General features: G+C 49.9%; 1 protein-coding gene and 1 long non-coding RNA gene across 8 annotated transcripts in view; one reads left to right on the top strand and one right to left on the bottom strand.

Moving 5' to 3' along the window:
* MFSD4A (major facilitator superfamily domain containing 4A) overlaps positions 1-5,732 on the bottom strand; it is a 32,605-nt gene extending 26,873 nt beyond the window's left edge. For 2 of the 3 annotated variants that reach the window (XM_025855201.2, XM_025855202.2), the window contains exon 1: positions 5,412-5,720. In XM_025855201.2, the coding sequence (XP_025710986.1) occupies positions 5,412-5,641 (230 nt within the window). In that variant the 5' untranslated portion in view covers positions 5,642-5,720. Of the gene's footprint in view, positions 1-5,411 lie in introns of all 3 variants that reach the window. The other variant, XM_025855200.2, reaches the window with a different exon arrangement.
* LOC141371117 (uncharacterized) overlaps positions 5,444-18,126 on the top strand; it is a 28,089-nt gene continuing 15,406 nt past the window's right edge. Inside the window, exons 1-3 of one of the 5 annotated variants that reach the window (XR_012375794.1) lie at positions 5,444-5,582; positions 8,315-8,483; positions 9,692-9,848. This is a non-coding gene — a long non-coding RNA (uncharacterized lncRNA). Of the gene's footprint in view, positions 5,583-6,448; positions 6,806-6,992; positions 7,062-8,314; positions 8,484-9,691; positions 9,849-18,126 lie in introns of those variants that run through there. The other 4 variants (XR_012375796.1, XR_012375797.1, XR_012375795.1 and 1 more) reach the window with 4 other exon arrangements.

The raw sequence follows: 18,126 nt of genomic DNA, 5'->3' as shown, positions 1-18,126 counted from the left end.
CATTGATGGCCCCATGTGGAAGGTGAAATGGGGGAGGGAGAGCCTCGTGGTACTTGTCCCACCAGTCTGCTGTGTGACCTTGAGCGTGCTGCTGACCCTGTCGGCCCATGTGCTCTGCTCTACCCAGAGGGTACACGTGATCACCTTGACTTTGCCTTGCTGGTGTTGGCTCTAGCCCTCCTGGTTCCGTGATAAGAGGAGGGGCTGCTTGGCTCCAAACCAGGGGAAGGGCTGAAGCAGTAAGATGTCAGCTAGTCCATCCTGCCCTCCACTCCCTGGGGTGGGGAAAAATGCCGCTGACGACCAGCCCCTTGCCACCTCGATGTGAGGGACCCCAGGGTGGGCACTGACATGCTCACAGTCTTGCCTCAGGACATCCCCACTCTGAGAATTTTCTTCCAGGAGGGGCCAGGGAAGAGAAGTGCCCAGAACCCAGGAAGAGTCAGAGGTACCCCTAGCCCCTCCCCGCCCCAAAAGGAGTCAGGGCACCCCTGGGAGCTTGGGCAGGCTGCAGACTACAGCTCACGCTGCCCAACAGGGATGGGATGCCTCAGACTGAGGGAGCCAGCAGAAGGCCCCCCTCCAACTGGTCACTCCCACAGTGACACCCTAGCTTGCTCAGGGCCCTGTGTTAAGGTTGGGGAGACTCAGAGGGAGCAGCAAGAAAGCCTGTCTTTGGGGAGATCCCAACCTAAGGCAGGACTCAGGCCCTGTTAGACTCAGATTGGGGCTGCACCCTGTGTGTGACCACACTCCTGGCCCGCTGGGGTGCTAGCCTTGCAGGGAGCACTTCCCCCGCCCCCTTGCTGGGTGTTTGCAGCTCCATCTGCCTAGAACCCCTCTCCTCCAGTTACTTGCACGCATGGTTCCCTCCTGTCATTCAGGTGGCAGCTCAAATGTCCCCTCCTCAGAGCAGCCTTCCCTGACCCACCTGGTGAAAGTAACCTCTCAACTCTGTTACTCTCCATCCCCACCCTGCTTTATGTCCTTCATTTCACTGACATCTATTCAAAGTGTGTGAGTCAATGGTTTTCGAATGTTTAGAGCTATGAACCCATCACTACAATCTGAGTCTAGGGCACTGCCCTCACCCAGAGAGAAACCCCGTACCCACTGGTGGTCACTCGCCATCCCTTCTCCATATGCTGGGAGCCCACTATTCTACTCTGTGATTTTCCCCTTCTGGACTTCCATAGAAATGGAGCCATATAGCATGAGGTCTTCTGCGGCTGGCTCCTTCCCCTTTGCATAATGTTTTCAAGGCCCCCCATGCTGTAGTGTACATAAGAACCTCACCGCCTTTTCTGGCTGAATACTATTGCACGGCATAGATGTACTACGTCTTGTTTGTCCATCTATCCATTGATGAACATCTGGTCGGCTTCCACTTTTTGGCTATTATGAATAATGCTGCTATAAACATTCCTGTACAAGGTTTTGTGTTGACATGTTTTCGGTTCTTTGAGGCATATACCTAGGAGTGGCTTTGCTGGGTCGTATGGTAACTCCCAGGCTGAGGCGAGTTTGTTAAAGCAAGAATCCTGTCTGGGGCCAGACCCCCAGTAGGCTCTCAGCCCAGGTTTGCTGCACACAGAAACACAGACAAACTGCTTCAGGGAGAGGCAGAGTCTTTCTAGATGGGTGACCAACCAGGGCTCAGCTCAGAGGACAAAACTGGCTTTTGTATTGTGTTCCCGGTAATTCAGGGGGCCGGCATCTTGGGGAAGCGGGTTTGACAGCAGCCGGGGAAGCCTCACATGGAAGGAAGACTGGGTTGCATGCAATGGGCAGGAGAGAATCAGAGCCGGGTCTTGGGCAGGGCAGGACTTGCAGGAATGAGGAAAATCAGAGGTAGAGAAGAAGACAGTGAGTAGGGTAGAGGGGAAGAGCTCAAGCCTTCAATTAAGAGGGTGCATGCAGGGGAGAGGCCAAGGCGAGGCTGCGAGAAGGCTGAGGAAGGTCTGAAAGCCATTTATCTACCCCGATGTCCTTGAGATAAAGGGGTCTCCCAAACTGCCCAAGGTGGTTAGACAGGTCCCCAAGAAACTGGGGGAAAAAAAACACCTAACCTTTCATCTAAATACCCGTTTCTCTTTCCTATCTGGCAAAGCACATACCTATACACCCTGCCAACCAGGTGACTTTGTGTTCTTCTCTTCTCTGAATGGCTCCCTGCTCCTGATAAGCAAGATTTTTTTTTTCTTTAAGATTTTTACTTATTTATTTGACACACAGAGAGAGAGAGAGAGTACAAGCAGGGGAGCGGCAGGGAGAGGGAAAGGGAGAAGCAGACTCCCCGCTGAGCAAGGGGCCCGCTATGGGGCTCGATCCCAGGACCCTGGGATCATGACCTGAGCCGAAGGCAGATGTTTAGCTGATTGAGCCACTCAGGCGCCCCAAGCAAGATATTTCTAAGGGAATCTTAGTCCAGATTCCTCTGACCCTAACTGCACTCATCTCCCTCTTGGCCTGCACATGGTGGCTTCCTTCAAGATCTCTGTCTGTGCTGGAAGCTAGGGGTGGGGGCTGGGGGTGGTAGGGGGTACTGATCCTACCCTGAGCAGAGAGCTCCTGCCCTGTTCTGTCCCACTCTAACATCCACGGCTGTCCACACACAGACCCTTCAATGCATGTCCCTATGGAGGCGTCCAGAAACCCTCTTCAGCCCTGGTCCTCAGCCTGGGCCAAGCAGTAGGCAGGACGTGATTTGGGCTGCCCATGCCTCTCCCTCGAGTCTGTCCACAGCAGCAGGCTCTTGACATTTGTTAAAGCAATGCCGCCCCCCGGCCCCCAAGTACCAGCCTGGTGCACTAGCACTAGTGGGTAATCACTTAAGCTGAAAAGTAGGTGGGGGTGGGGTGGGGGTATTAGCATTTGAACTTGTAGTGAGGCCCCAAGGAGTCAAGCTTTAGTGGCTGGTTTCGGGGCTACTGGGGGTTCTGTTTGTTTTGAGAAATGGAGCTGTCCGGTCCTAGCTGGGTTGTGACTCCTGTTGACACACAAGCCACCCCTGTTGACACATCCTCCAACCCCCCTGAAGTCCACCTTGCTCTTAGCCAAAGGAAAGGGTTCTTTCTGACATTTTGTTTTGAGGGCAGGAGGACTGAAGATCCGAATTTAAATGTGAACGTGAACTGATAGGGCTTATGCCCTCCATCGCACCCTACCCCCACCCTCAGATGCCAGTAGGAAGTTCCAGAGGCCCTTGGTTTCCTTCCCAGAGTGTCAGCTCAGGAATCCGTAGCCCATATGCCTGTGCCTGGTAAGGACAGGGTGTAACTTGCACCCTACACAGTTCAAGCTGACTACTCATAAAGCAAGAGCCATTTCCCACGTATCTGGTTCTAGAGACAAATGCCTGGGTTCAAATCCTGACTTAATAGCTGTGTGGTGTGACCTGGGGCAAGTGTCTTAACCTGTCTGTGCCTCAGCTTCCTTATGCACAAAATAGAGATAAAATAGTACTAATCCATAGGGTTGCGGTGAAGACAAATGAGTCAATACAAGGGAAGTACTAAGAACAGTGCCTGGCATTGAGCAAGAGCTCAGTGAAGTTAGTTATTACTGTTACCAATACCATTTTTCTTTCCTGCGAGCCCGTTTCCTGCCCCACGACCCTTTCCACTGCCTGCTCAGAGCTCCTGGTTAGGTAAGGAGCTGTGAGGGAGGTGCAGAGCAAGTGAGGAAGACAGGGCCCAGTTGGGTGGGGATCTCTGTTGTTTTCACAAAACCTGGCACGCCAACCTGCCATTTAGAATTATCCTCAGCCCCCTTCCTGTTCTTTGCACTACACACGTTCCTAAAAAATTCCAGGTAAGGGAGCTTTTGTAAGTCAAAATGCTTTTTAAAAAGAAAGAAAGAAAACAGAAAAACACCCTGCTAGATTTCTAATTAAACCTCGAGGCAGAATCAGGAAGGATCTTGAGCTTTTTCTGAAGATTTTCTGAAACCCCCATGCATCCATCCTATATAAAACCCACAGAAAAACCAGTGTACACAAGACTTGCTTCTTAAGAGGAAGATTCTTCCATTTACAAGAGAATTTGATAATGGGGCTAATCACTCCCTAATTGGTAATGTTTTGTCAGCCGGTTGGCTTAAAGTGGGGTCTTTCTATATGACACCTGTGTTCTCTCCATCAGCTCCAGAAGCAAGGTGGATAGGAAAACCCACCCTCATGGATACGTGGAGGAGTGAGCCAAAGGGGGAGAGCAACTGGCCCAGAATGCACCCCCCCACACACACACCCAGATGTTTCTCTGGGATAGCCTAACTATGGTTTTGTTCCCCAGCTGTCTGCTTGCTTGAGTCCATGCTGTCCAGAAAACCACCCAGCCAGGAGCTGGAGCTAGGGAAATCTCCAGCAGCCTCCAGCTTGCAAGTCATCTATCCCCTGCTTTGGGTCTGTTTTCCCAGCTGCACTAGGACAGCGAATCCCGCTGCCTTTCCAGAGGGCTCTGCGGGGGCGGCCCTGTCCAATTTAAGCCCAGAGATTGAGGCTCTGCAATGGTATACAAAGGGGCATCTCTGGGGCCATGGCAGGCAGAGGCCAGGAGTGGGAGAAGTGGAGAGGGCCCCTGGCACCAGAGATGGAGGGTCACCTTACCAAGGTGTGCATGAGACACCCCACGCCTCCCCCACACGGCCTAATGGTCAGGTCCTGAGTGTCTCAGAGGCAGAAGGGCTTGGCCTCCAGGAGCCAATGCAGGAACCCTGACTCTCTCTGAAGCAGGACCGCACAGGACCCAGCAGCCCCGTGGCCACCCGGGGAGGGGGCGGGGGAAGGAATAGCGTGTGTCAGCTGAACTGGAGCTGACGGTCTGAGTGGAGCCCGCCCCAGGGCGCTCTGTCAAGCCGCAGCCAGCTCTGGCACCTAGCACGGCCCCTGAGGTGACACTCCCACTCTCCTTCTACCTCACTTCCAATTCCGTCCCCGGCAGCTGGGGCTACTGACCGACCTGGGGCCGCGGAGCAGGAGGGAGACTCTCCCACCGCCGCCAACTCCATCACCCCTGGCCCCGGGGCGCGCGGGCGGGGCAGCGGGTGAGAGCCGGGTTTAGCCCCTCACCCGGGTGAGCGAAGGCAAATAAATAATCCCGAAGTCACCTTCAGTCTCTGGAGAGACTTTTCCGGGGAGAGCTGGGGTGGGGGAGGGAGGCAGCCCTTCAGACAAGGCGGGGCGCGGCTGGCGGCGCAGGGAGGGGTGGTCGCCGCCTGCCCGGAGGCTGGGGCGCCGGGCAGCCTCAGCCCCGCCGGGGCAGGGACGCGGCGGCGGGAAGGGGAGGGAAGGGAAGGAAGGGAAAAGAAGGGAAAGGAACGGAAGGGAAGGGAAGGGTCGGCGCGGCCGTGCCGAGGAGCGGCGGGGGTGGGGGCTGGGGGGCTGCGGGGCTCCGGGCGGGCCGGGCACTCACGTCCTCTTGAAGACGCCCCCGAGGGCGCTGCCCAGCAGGAGGCAGAGCTGCTGCGAGAAGAAGACCCAGGAGATCTGGGGCAGCGAGCTGTGCGTCTGGCAGCGCAGGTCCAGCAGCGTGGGCCCCAGGAAGGCGATGCACAGGCCGAAGCTGAAGAAGACGCTCCAGTAGGTGAGCGTGGGCTGCAGGTTGCGGCGGAGCAGCCCGGACACGCGGCCGTCGCAGCCCATGGCCCCGGCTGGCGGGCTGGCGGCGGCTGGCTCCGCGCGCCGGTGCCCGAGTGCCGCGCCGCCCGCGGGAGGGCCAACCGGGCCCGGGGAGGCCGGCGGCCGGGAGGGAGGGGCGGGGAGGGGCGGCCCGGCGAGGGGCCCCGCCCTCGGGCCCGGGGAGCGGCTGTGGCGCGTCGGCGGCCCGCGGGCACCGCGTCGGGGCCCGCGCCCTCCTGGTGCGGGCAGGGCGCCGGCCTCCCCCTGCTTCCCGAACCCACGCTCACCCTCCCCGGCTGCGGGAGACCGACCGCCTGCCGCTCTCGGCTCCCACCCCCTCTCCAGCTGCCCGTCCCACCGGCGTCCTAGCACGGCCCCCCGGGGGCGGCGGGGCCTGAGCCCCCATTGCAGAGCTGGGCGAACTGAGCCCGAGACGCCCTGGATGCTCACACAGGCTGGAGGGCGGGATCTTCCAGCGCTTCGCGTAGGCTCGGGGAGCTCCGGTTTCCCCCCAGATCCAACCTGGCCTGGGCTTTAGGTGGAGGAATCCCAGAGAACAGCCCCCTGCACTTAGGGGCTTCACAGATGGACTTCGAGGGTCTGACAGCGCCCCCTTCTTCCCTCGGAACAGAAGACAAAATCACCTACATACGTTTTTTTTTTTTTTTTTTTTTCCCCTTGGGAGAGTATTCATGGCTTTCGTTAGAACCTCAAGAGGGTAAGCACTTTAGACAGAAAACCTTAGAAACATCCCATCTTTACGCTAAGCTCCGCCTGAGAGCTGGTCTTCACCTGCCGCATCTCATCTGAGCGCTGGACAGGTGTAGGAAGGAGGAAGATGTAGACTCCATCTCTCTCCTCCTTCCTGGTGGGGAGCAGGGAGCAGGGAGGAGGCGGCGGGAAGGGAAGGGCAGCGATCTGGAGGAATCCCAGAAGGAATTCCCCGAAACAGTTCTCTAAGGGGGTAAAAAAGAGTTCTGAGGAAAATTCCTTTTTTTTTTTTTTCCTGGAAAAAACCGGGTGGGGTTGCGGGGTGAGAGGTTTAGTCTCCAGACTGGTAGTTCTTGGAGGAGCCTGCGGCTCGCACAGCCTGTCCCTCCGCCCGGGTGACTGTGGACCTGGTGCGTCCTGTGTGGCCCAGCTTCGGAGGGAGCCAGGGCTCCTGCATTGGTCCCTGGAGGCTGAACAGTAAGTTCCAGAGGGTCACCTCTGCTCAGGTGTTCTAGCAGTGGCAGGAGCCATGACATCATGGCCAGTGGCCCTCTAGGGGGACCAGAGCTGAAGGGGCTGAGGAGGTAGGAGGGTGGGTGCTCTCATGACAACTCGGCAGAGGACAGGTAACCAACTTCTCTTGCAGGTACTGGATGCATCTGCTCCATCCCCTCTAGATTCTGGGCACCTGGGAGCAGAGGCGCAAGGTCTCTCTGGCTTAGTGGGTTGGGAGGTAATAACAACTACTTATTCAATCGTGGTAATGGTGAGTCTACAGAGTACTTGTGGTTCAGTAACAAGTTATCTTCTGGAAAACAAAAACAAAAATAATTCATAACGACAAGCGTTTGATTGGATCCTCTCTGCCAATCTTACAGACTTTTACAACCATAGAAGCTCAAAGTTGGAAGGAACAATCTCCAACTTGAGTCCCCTATTCCTGCCCCATCATTGCTGATAAATGCTTGTCAGTCCTGTTCTTTTTTTTTTTTTTTAAGATTTTATTTATTTATTTGACAGAGACACAGGGAGAGAGGGAACACAAGCAGAGGGAGTGGGAGAGGGAGAAGCAGGCTTCCCACAGAGCAGGGAGCCCGATGCGGGGCTCGATCCCAGGACCCCGGGATCATGACCTGAGCCGAAGGCAGACGCTTAACGACTGAGCCACCCAGGCGCCCCTGTCAGTCCTGTTCTTGACTGACACCTCTTACTGTTGGGGACCTTACCTATCATTTCCTGTGGGTTTGATTCCCATGTGAGTCAGCTCCAGTTGTAAGGAAGGGTTTCGAGCTCAACTGGAATGCCCCTCCCTGTGGCTCCCTACAGCCACCCACAGGACAAGGCTGATTGCTCTGGGCATGTTAGTCCTTCACGCACATGACCTTGCCCCAGCACTTGGCTTCTTCAGCCCAAGCGCCTGAAATTCTTTCATGATTTCCTTAGATGGTACTCCCTAGATACATCACCCTACTGGTTCAGCTCCTCCAGCCACACTGGCAGTGACCCTGGTACAGTGAGGCATCTCACAGTGTCTGGGGTGCTAGAAGCGTTCTATAGCTTGATCTGGGTGGTGGTAACACAGCTATAAACATATGCAAAAATTCATTTACATACAAACATGTACGCTTAGGATTTGTGTCTTATAACGTAAGCAAGTTATGGTTTGATAAATGAGTGGAAAGTAAAAATAAGTAAACAAAAACAAAGTGAGACCCTCTACTGTGAACACAATACCCAGCCTCCTTAGAGTCAAAGCCTTCCTTCCTTCCTTTCTTCCTTGCTTTCTGGCATGCTGGGTCAAGCAGGCAGGGAAACAAGTGCAGCAATGAGGTTCTTTCTGTCATGGGGATGCTTTGAGAGCCTATAGGGGGGAGCATCTCATTTTGCCTGGGAAGGCTTCTTTACTGGACTGGGTGTGGAAGGATGAGTATGGGAAAAGGTTTCGTTTGTTCTCTCTTACTCTTCTTTGTCTCCTCTATTTTCCAGTATCATCACCTTCAGGAAACTTTTCTGGAAAAATCCTATCCAACCCCCAAATACCAGCAAACCCCTGATCCACTCCTTGCCCCCTACAATCCTCAGTGTCAGCTGTTATATCCAGGGACGGCCAGCTTCCTCTTCCTGCCACCCTGCCTCCCCCGCAGTCGGTTAAATGGTGAGTTCTTAAGGGCTGGGACTATATTTACCATATTATATTATAGTTACCAACTCTCCCCACACCCATCCAGGTGCCTCACAGAATACCTTGCAGATAGCGAGTCCTGGGTAAATAGCTGGGCACTGAATTATTTGCACATTGCCTTTATAATTATTTTTGGTTTTTCATGTACATATCTTATCTCCCAATGATAACAAGTTCCCCAAGGAAATAGAGGCTGTCCTCTATTTCTTCTGTGTCGAGTATCCAAATGTCTAGCCCTCGCTGGGCACCCTGTGGTCATTCTTCAGTTTTAATGACAAAACCTTGGATGGTCCTTTAGCCACTCTCAGATTTCCTTCTGTGTACATTGGAAGGAAATTATCTCTGTCCCTCGCTAGCTCTGGAAAGCAGTGGGGAGACCTGAAAATAAGGAAAGACGGACTAGATTGGCAGGGAAGATCTATGGGAGTGAAGAAGGGTCCTCAGGCTCTTGCTGCCTGAAATCTGTTTATTTGTCTCAAGGGTCGCCTCCTCTGGGAAGCGTTCCCTGACCTTGCTAGGGTCCCTCTTTGAAACCCCATCCGAAATCATTGCTAATCATCTGTGTACTGCCTCTCCTCCAAGGAAGGGCCATGGGTTTGGTTCTTCACTGAGTGCCAGGAGTGGCTCCTTGCTGAGGGCTGTTTGCACCCTACTGACTCCTGCTTGCACCTGGAAGTGATGAGAAATCCATAAATGGCCCGTCTTGGACCATCGATGGGTGGCTTACATCCTGGAAACACTTGAGAAAGCAAACAAGATCTAACAGTGAGTGAAGTAAGAGCCGAGTAACCTTGCCACCACCCTTCTACATATGCATCCGAGCTGCCCAAACTCCTTAGTACAAAGAACCACGGGTACACTTTCTCCTCATTCCTGTTTCTGTTAGAATTGAAAACCTTCAATATTAAAACATGGACACAAAAAAGTTTGGATGATCACAGCCTAGAGGGGCTCACCTGGACTTGGGCCTGATTTCACGTTTGGCAGAATCCTCTCAGTGACCGTGGGCCTGCTTTGGGTCCCCAGGTCCCTCTGGTCTCTGCTTCTCAGACTTTGAGGAAGCCAGGCAGAAACAGTAGAAGAAGTCTCCAGTTCAAGGTCATGAAGCACACCTGCAGTTCCTCTGGCCATTCTGGGGAATGAGGCCGTCCCTCCTCTACCTCTGGGTTTTATCTCCACAGCCCCTTCATCATCGCCTTCCTGGCCAGAGTGTGCAGAGTGGATTGGCAGGCTCGGTCTGAGGTCAGCATGGGGTGAATGGCAGACAGCTTGGTGCCAAGGACTGTACCCACATGACCTGGCCACCCTACCCCACATGAATGCCAACAGCGGAGATGGGTATGTGTACAAAATTCTCCTTCGCCAACTATCTGGATGAACTGAGTTAACAGCCTGCGTGGGTGGGGGGTGGTTACTGCAGGTGCCAGGGGGGACCGGAGAGACAGGAGCAAGTGAGATGGCCCAGAAGCATCTTAAGAGTGAGGCCAGTGGCCACATGCATCCTGGAGAGAATACTGCATAATACCTGGCGCTTAGCTGGTGCTGAATACGTGTTAGTGTTTAACAGTGCTAGCTGAAGCTAGTCTAACTGTGAGGGTTGGAAGGACCCTCTGAAATGATCCTTTCCCTCAGAAACCGAATCCCATTTACAGCACTGCCCAGGGAGCCACTCAGCCTCACCTTCAGCATGCCTGGGCTGGGAGTCAAGCTGTGAGATGTGTACAAAACTGAGCCTTGGTTTCCTCCTCTCTAAAATGGGGAGAATAGGGGCACCTGACGGGCCCAGTCGCTAGAGAATGAGACTCTTGATCTCGGGGTCATGAATTCAAGCCCAACGTGGGGAATAGAGCTTACTTAAAATAAAAATAAAATGGGGAGAATAATATCTCCCTTACTGTGAGAAAACATAGACAGGGTGTAATACAGGAGCTGGTATACCAGGTTCTCCATAAATTCTCCTCCTCCTTCTTCACAACAACAGCACAAATTGCTCTCCTGGTTTATACACTAGTACGGTGGCTAGCAAAGTATGTCCCTGGACCAGCAACATCAGGATGTCCCGGGAACTTGTTAGAAACGAAGATTCTCGGGGCGCCTCCGACGCTTGAGTTTGACTCGGGTCATGATCTAGGCTCAGGTCATGATCTCAGAGTCAGGAAATCGAGCCCTGCGTCAGACTTCGTGCTGAGTGTGGAGCCTGCTTAAGATTTTCTCTCTCTCTCCCTCTCCCTCTGCCCCTCCCCCACCCCTCACTCCTGCCTGCACTCTCTCTAAAAAGAAAGAAAGAAAGATTCTCTAGGGGTGCCTGGCTGACTCAGTCAGTAGAGCATGTGACTCTTGATCTCGGGGTTATAAGTTAGAGCCCTATGTTGGGTGCGAAATTACTTAAAAATAAAATCTTAAAAAGAAAATAAAAGAAACACAGATTCTCAGTTCTGCCCCAGACCTGCTGGATCGGAAATTCTGGGGGTGCGGCTCAATAATCTTTGGTAAGCCCTCCAGGGTACTGAGCTGCAGCCACAGTTTGCAAATGACTGCTTTAGAGCCACAAAGGAAAAGTCTAATTCCCATTCTACAGAGAGCCATTCACTATTTGAAGACATTCTTCATCTTCTTCCTTGACAAGTTTCATTGTCCCCAGCAACATCCCCTCCGCTTCCTTCAGCCATCCTTCATTGGCCATGTATTCCAGACCCCTTGCCATGCTTTTCTCCATCCATGTCATGCTCTGATTGTTAGTGACCTTCCTAAAAATGGGGTCTCCCAGCACTACACTCAGTGCTCCCCAGTGGTCTAAGCAGCACCGAATGCAATGGGTTCGCTGCCTCCTCTTTTCTAGAAACTTTGACAGCTATTTATTGAGTGCCCACTCTGTGCTAAGCACATGACCTACAATAACTTTTTGTTTGTATTTTTTAAAGTTCTATGCCCAACATGGAGCTCGAACTCACGACCCTGAGATCAAGAGTCACACGCTCTACCAACTGAGTCAGCCAGGCACCCCTTGTTTACTTTTTTTTATTGAGGTTAAACTTACATAGATTAAAATGCACAAATCTTAAATGAACAAATTGAATTTTTATATGTGTACATACCCAGGTGACCACCACCCAGATCAAGATACAGAATATTTCCAGCACCCACCCCGGAAATGGTAGTGTGCTTGTTCAATATTCTGTCTGTGAGAACATAAGTTCATTATTCTTCATTGCTATGCAGTATTCCACCATACACACACACACACACAATTTATTTGCATGCAATTTTATTGCAGACAAATTTATACACACACAATTTATTTATCCCATCTGCTATTGATCGACATTCAGGTCGTTTCCAATTGGGAGCTATTATAAATAAGGCTGCTGTGGACATTCATGTACTTGTCTTTTGGGGGACGTAAGCATTCATTCTATTGAGGATATGCCCAGAAGTGAAGTTGCGAGGCCATAGGATTGGTTTAGCTTTAGGAGATGTTGCCAAACAGTTATCCAAAGAGATTGTACCAGCATACACTCCTCCAGAGTTCCAGTTGCTCCACATCCTTGTCACCAGTCACATTCATTTTAACCTTCATGTTGGGAGGACACTAGTTTCTTAGGGGTTTTCATCTGCATTTCTCTAATAACAGATACTGTTCATTATTTTTTTATGTACTTATTGGCCACCTGCACACTTGTGAAATGCCCTTTCAAGTTTTCTATCTACTTTTTTTTAAGATTTATGTATTTATTTTAGAGAGAGAGTGAGAGAGCGTGGGGGGAGGGAGGGTCAAAAGGAGAGGGGGAGAGAGAGAATCTTAAGCAGGCTCCATGCCCAGCGCAGAGCCCCACGTGGGGCTTGATCCCATGGCCCTGAGATCATGATGTGAGCTGAAATCAAGAGTCAGTCACTTAACCAACTGAGCCACCCAGGCGCCCCAAGTCTTCTGCCTACTTTTAACATTGGGTTGTCCTTAGAAAAATTATGTAGGAGTTTTTGTTATATTCTAGATATGAGTCTTTTCTCAGTTACACGTATTATAAATATCTTCTACTTGTCTGTACCTACATTATCTTTAATCTTCACAATGATCCTATGAGGTAGGCATTGTTATCCTTTTTTTATGGATGAGGAAACTGTGGCTCAAGAAGGCAGAGTAAGTTGCCCAAAGTCACACAGAAAGTATCGAAGCTGAATTTTGAGCCCACTCCAAAGTCTGGATCCTCCCCATGATACCATCTGCCTCTCACATTCAACTCCTACTTACACACCCAAGACTTGTGCACAGTCTTATAGCTGGTGACATTTTCCCCCAGGAACTGCTATTTTTTTTTTTTAAGATTTTATTTATTTATTTGTCAGAGAGAGTGCACAAGCAGGGGGAGCTGGAGAGAGAGAAGCAGGCTCTCTGCTGAGCGGGGAGCCCGATGTGGGGCTCGATCCCAGGACCTCGGGATCATGACCTGAGCCGAAGGCGGACGCTTAACTGACTGAGCCACCCAGGCGTCCCTCCCCGGCACCCCCCCCCCGCCCGCCCCCTGGAACTGCTATTGAACTAAGTCTTCTTGTCTTGTCTAGGCGCAGCTGATTTATTGAAGTCCTATGCAGTATAGGATTTGGTATATGTGGAATAACGGGAGGAATGTGGAATCAGGAGCAGGACAGACCAGCACTAGGTTCTGGTCCCACACTTGACTGTCAATTCAGGGCTCAACACTGTCGGCCCAGTTCTCTTCAACTGCAAAATATCACATCCATACAGTGTTGTGGTGGGAAGAAATGAGAGCACACTTGAGCCTCCGGTAGAACACCGAGTTCGGCGCCGCCTACACTTCTTAGTTGCCTTCCCCTACCCTGAGCATGTAATTTCCATTTGGGTTTCTCTTCCCTGCCAGCACACTTTGGATCCCAGGTCAGCCATGCCGGAAGGGCTATTTTTCCAGCTGTCCCAGATTAAGGACGGCCCCTCACATTCCTAATGGATGGTTACTAATCGTCATCCAACTCATTGAGAAAAATATTGAACACAATGCACCGTTCTCCACCCTCCTAATTAACCTTTCATTCAGAGCTCAGGTGAGCTATTCATCCTGCCGGGAGCTCCCCGCTCCCCCATCGCTACCCGAGGTGCCTGCCTGTGTTCCCTCCATCTCCACTTACCACACTTCCTTGTGATCACCAGCTGGAGTGTCCTTAATGCAGATCGGCTGTCAGCGCCCTGAGGTTAGAGACTGGGTCACACATTAATCCTTCTGTCTCTGGCGCACGGCACAGCACCTGCCTAGTTCACAGCAGACATTCAGGAAATATTAGTACATGAATTTAATGTTTCATTGCTAGAAGCTTGAACTTACAAATAAAGTCTGAGGCAAGAATTAATATTCATGGAGGATTTCATGAGGGATGTACAATTCATCTATTAGTAATTCTCAGACCAGGCTATATATTAGAATCACCTGGAAGCTAAAGAAAGTCCTACTCTCTGGTTGATGGAGTCCTGTATCGGTGTTTTGCAAAAGCTCCCCAGGGTTTTCTAATGTACAGCCAAGGTTGGAAACCACGGCTCCAGAGAATCTACATTTTACTCCCGGAGAATTGCTCGCATACGCTGGCATACCATTTAGGCCCTGCATTAAAGTGCCCTTAGTGAATTCTGTTGGGGCTTTATGCCTAGTTTGAGTGACCCTACGACATGTGACTGCAGTTATGGTGCGGATGTTGTTGCCAATGGACCCCTATAGGAAGATGCACAGGAGAGGTTCCTGTTGGGCATCAGTACCAAGAAAAGCTATGATTCTCCTGAACATCCAGTTCTTTTTTATCTTGTGGATGCTGGGAATCATTTAATTAGCACTCTTTCCAAGCTGATAGAAACTGCTGGAAAGCTCATGGCCAAAGTCAGGGTCCACCTTTATCACCTGTACAGAATTATATAGTATATGTATCTCATGCTGACTTGGTTCCTCTTTATTTTCTGTCCTTTTACTCTCCTTTACTCATCCCTCCCTTGTTTAGTTGAGATATAATCCCAATACCATAAGATTCATTCTTTTAAAGTGTACGATTCAGAGGCGCCCGGCTGGCTCAGTTACAAGAGCACGTGACTCTTGATCTCGGGGTTGTGAGTTCGAGCCCCACGTTGGATGTAGAAGATTAGTTAAATAAATTAATTAAAAAAAAAAACAGAGCGTATGAGTCTGCAGTTTTTGGTATATTCACAAGATTGTGTGATCATCACCACCACCTAATTCCAGAACATTTTCATCACCCCGACAAGAAACTCTATCCCCATGAGTAGTCACGTCCCCTTCCCCCTCTTCTCAGCCTTTGGCAACCACTGTCCACCTTCTTTCCTTATAGCTTTCCTTATTCTGGACAATTCATAGACATGAAATCATGTCATATGTGGCCTTTTAGGTCTGGCTTCCTTCATTTAGCATGTTTCCAAGGTTCCTCCATGTTGTGACACACCTCAGTACTTCACCCCTTTTTATAGCTGAACAAGAAATTTCATCCTATGGATGTACCACATTTTGCTTTTCCGTTCATCTGTCGATGGACATTTGGGTTTCCACTTTTCGGCTATCATGAATAATGCTGAATTCATGCACAAGTTTTCATGTGAACGTGCTTCAGTTCTCTCAGGCATATACCCACGGTGGATTGGCTGGGTCACATAGCAACTCTATGGTTAACTTTTTGAGAATCTTTTCTCACAGAAAATTATTTTTTATCTTGTACTGTACGCCTCTCTGTAAGCCTCTACAAGTCCTTCTTTCTGGAACAAGGCGGACTATAAATAAATAAATAAATCCCAAAACACTCCCAAGCCATCTGTTTAATAATCTGTGCTAGGATTTTGCCAGGATTCTATATTGAGCCGTTTGGTCCGTTGTTTCCAGAAATACCTTCTGTGTCTTTGCGAAAATCAGAACATTCTCTCATCTCCAATGTCCTCATCGTTTATCCTGGTTGCTTTTCGGTCCTACCTGCAAGGTATTTCATGACTCGGGTGTCTAATTCCTTTGAATCTGGCCTCCAGCTCTCACGTGAAGGTGCATGAGCTCCCACCGCCTGCCTTCTTGTCTACCTTGTGATACAATTAAATGTTTATATCCGAGTACTTCCTGCACTCGGTTAAAACTAAGGTTGAACAGAGGAGCCCATGGTGAACAGCCCTACCTCATCCCTTCTCTCCCCTAGTCTCCCTCCTCAGAGGCAACCACTTCTACCTCTGTTATTCTGGGAGTGACTTCCAGGTCTCTAAATAATATGCTTATGCTGCTGTTTCTGGATTTCTCCATTTTAGACATCCTCTATTGGTTTAACCGGGGAGGCTGGGGATTTAGTTCACATACATCATCCATACAGCCCTTCTCCCACCCTCCCCCCAAGATGGTTAAGAGAGCTGCTTTTCATCAGTTTCCTCTCAATAAGATGAAAATAAATCTGTTGATCATGTTTGTTGTTTCAGGTAACATATTTATATCTTTATTTCTCATCCCGGCAGCTCTTGCTAGTTTGGACGCACTATTTTGTAGGCTAAGCCTACCCTCACTCCTACCTTTCCCTTGGGCTCTCCTTCCCAACTTCTGTCTTCTGAATATTTCCTTGAAATGCTCAAGGTTGCTAACATGGTGTTCTAGCTTTCCAACCACAATTAGGTCTTCAGGCTTTGCCTATAGGTTGGTTCTAAAAGTTTAAGTCCAATAAATCATTTACATTTGTGACAATGTAAAAATTGTTTGTGGCCGAGCCAGCGATGTCTTATAATTACCTTTCCTTTTATTTGTTTTAGTTTATCCTAGAGTTTGAGTGCCTCTCTTCTTCTCTTCACTTGACATTATCATTTCAAGTTTGTCTTCCAACTTTTCAGCCTATTGAGTAGTTGGTTTACGAGGTCCCCCTTTTCCCCAAGGACCCCACACACACAGGGTCCTCTCTCTTATGCTCTAATTTGGACAAGTTGCTTTTTTTGTTGTTTATTTATTTATTTCGTAATCTTTATGCCCAACGTGGGGCTTGAACTCACAACCCTGAGATCAAGAGTCGCATGCTTTTCTGATGAGCCAGGCAAGTGCCCTTTAGTGAGTTGCTTTTCTGTCACATAGCTGTCCTCCTGGGACTTCTTCCTTTCACGGATGCCCTGGCCTGGTCCCACTGTTTGCCCCTCCCTCCCTCCTTCCCTCCGTCCCTCCCCCTCTTTTTCTTGTTCACACCATCATTTTCCCCACACTCCATCTTCAAGTAATTTCTTAAGAGGGGGCTTAGGGTACCTGGATTTTCTGAGTCCCTCATTTCTGAAAGTGTCATGGCTCTGCCCTCACACTTGAATCGTAATTTGGATGGATATAGACGTCTCATTAAAAATTGCTTTTTTCAGGGCACCTTGTTGGCTCAGTAGGTTAAGTGTCTGCCTTCGGCTCAGGTCACGATTCCAGAGTCCTGGGATCAAGCCCCTCCCCCTGCGGGCTCCCTGCTCAGCAGGAAGCCTGCTTCTCTCTCTCCCTCTGCCTGCCCCTCCCCCTGCTCATACTCTCTCACTCTCTCTCTGGAATAAATAAATAAAAAGTCTTTTTAAAAAAATAAAATAAAAATTGCTTTTTTCACACAATGTCAAAGGCATTGTTTAGCCTTAGCTAATGGGAATCCTGAGGCCAGCCTGATTCTTCTTCTTTTTTTTTTTAAGATTTTATTTTATTTTATTCTTTTTTACATTTTTTAAATTAACATTTATGTATTATTTGTTTCAGAGGTACGGGTCTGTGATTCATCAGTCTTACACACTTCACAGCGCTCACCATAGCACATACCCTTCCCCAATGTCCATCCCCCAGCCACCCCATCCCTCCCACCCCCCACCACTCCAGCAACCCTCAGTTTGTTTCCTGGGATTAAGAGTCTCTATGGTTTGTTTTAAGATTTTATTTTTAAGTAATCCCTACACCCAACGTGGGGCTCAAACTCACAATCCCAAGATCAAGAGTCGCATGCTCCACCTACTGAGCCAGCCAGGTGCCCCTGAGTCTTATATTTTTAGAGGTAAATTTTTCCCTTCTAGGGAAACTTTCAGGATCTTGTGTCTACCATTGCTATGTTAAAAGTTCACCATGGGGGCGTCTGGGTGGCTCAGTCGTTAAGCGTCTGCCTTCGGCTCAGGTCATGATCCCAGGGTCTTGGGATCGAGCCCCGCATCGGGCTCCCTGCTCAGCGAGGAGCCTGCTTCTCCCTCTCCCTCTCCCCCTGCTTGTGTTCCCTCTCTCGCTGTCTCTCTCTCCATCAAATAAATAAATAAAATCTTAAAAAAAAAAAAGTTCACCATGACAGTGCTTATGTGTGGGTCTCTCATTCACTTGTGATTCCTGGTGTCCCCTTTGCATTTGAAAATTCTGCTCTTTGGCTTTGGGGAATTATTTTGTTTTCTTATTTGAGAATTTCTTCCCTTACATTTTCTTTGTACTTTTTTTTCTGGATAGACTTTTACCGTAATGATTCTCTAATTCTCTACCTTCCAACGCCTTTTACTGAAATATTTATTTCTATAATCCTATCTTTAATTTCTGGTTGCTCATACTATTTTCTTTTTCTTTCTTTCTTTCTTTCTTTCTTTCTTTCTTTCTTTCTTTCTTTCTCT

This window comes from Callorhinus ursinus, unplaced genomic scaffold (assembly GCF_003265705.2).
Source record: "Callorhinus ursinus isolate GAN/ISIS: 27379988/994484 unplaced genomic scaffold, GSC_fseal_2.0 scaffold57, whole genome shotgun sequence".
NCBI lineage: Eukaryota > Metazoa > Chordata > Mammalia > Carnivora > Otariidae > Callorhinus > Callorhinus ursinus.
This window is presented reverse-complemented; position numbering and strand designations above follow the sequence as displayed.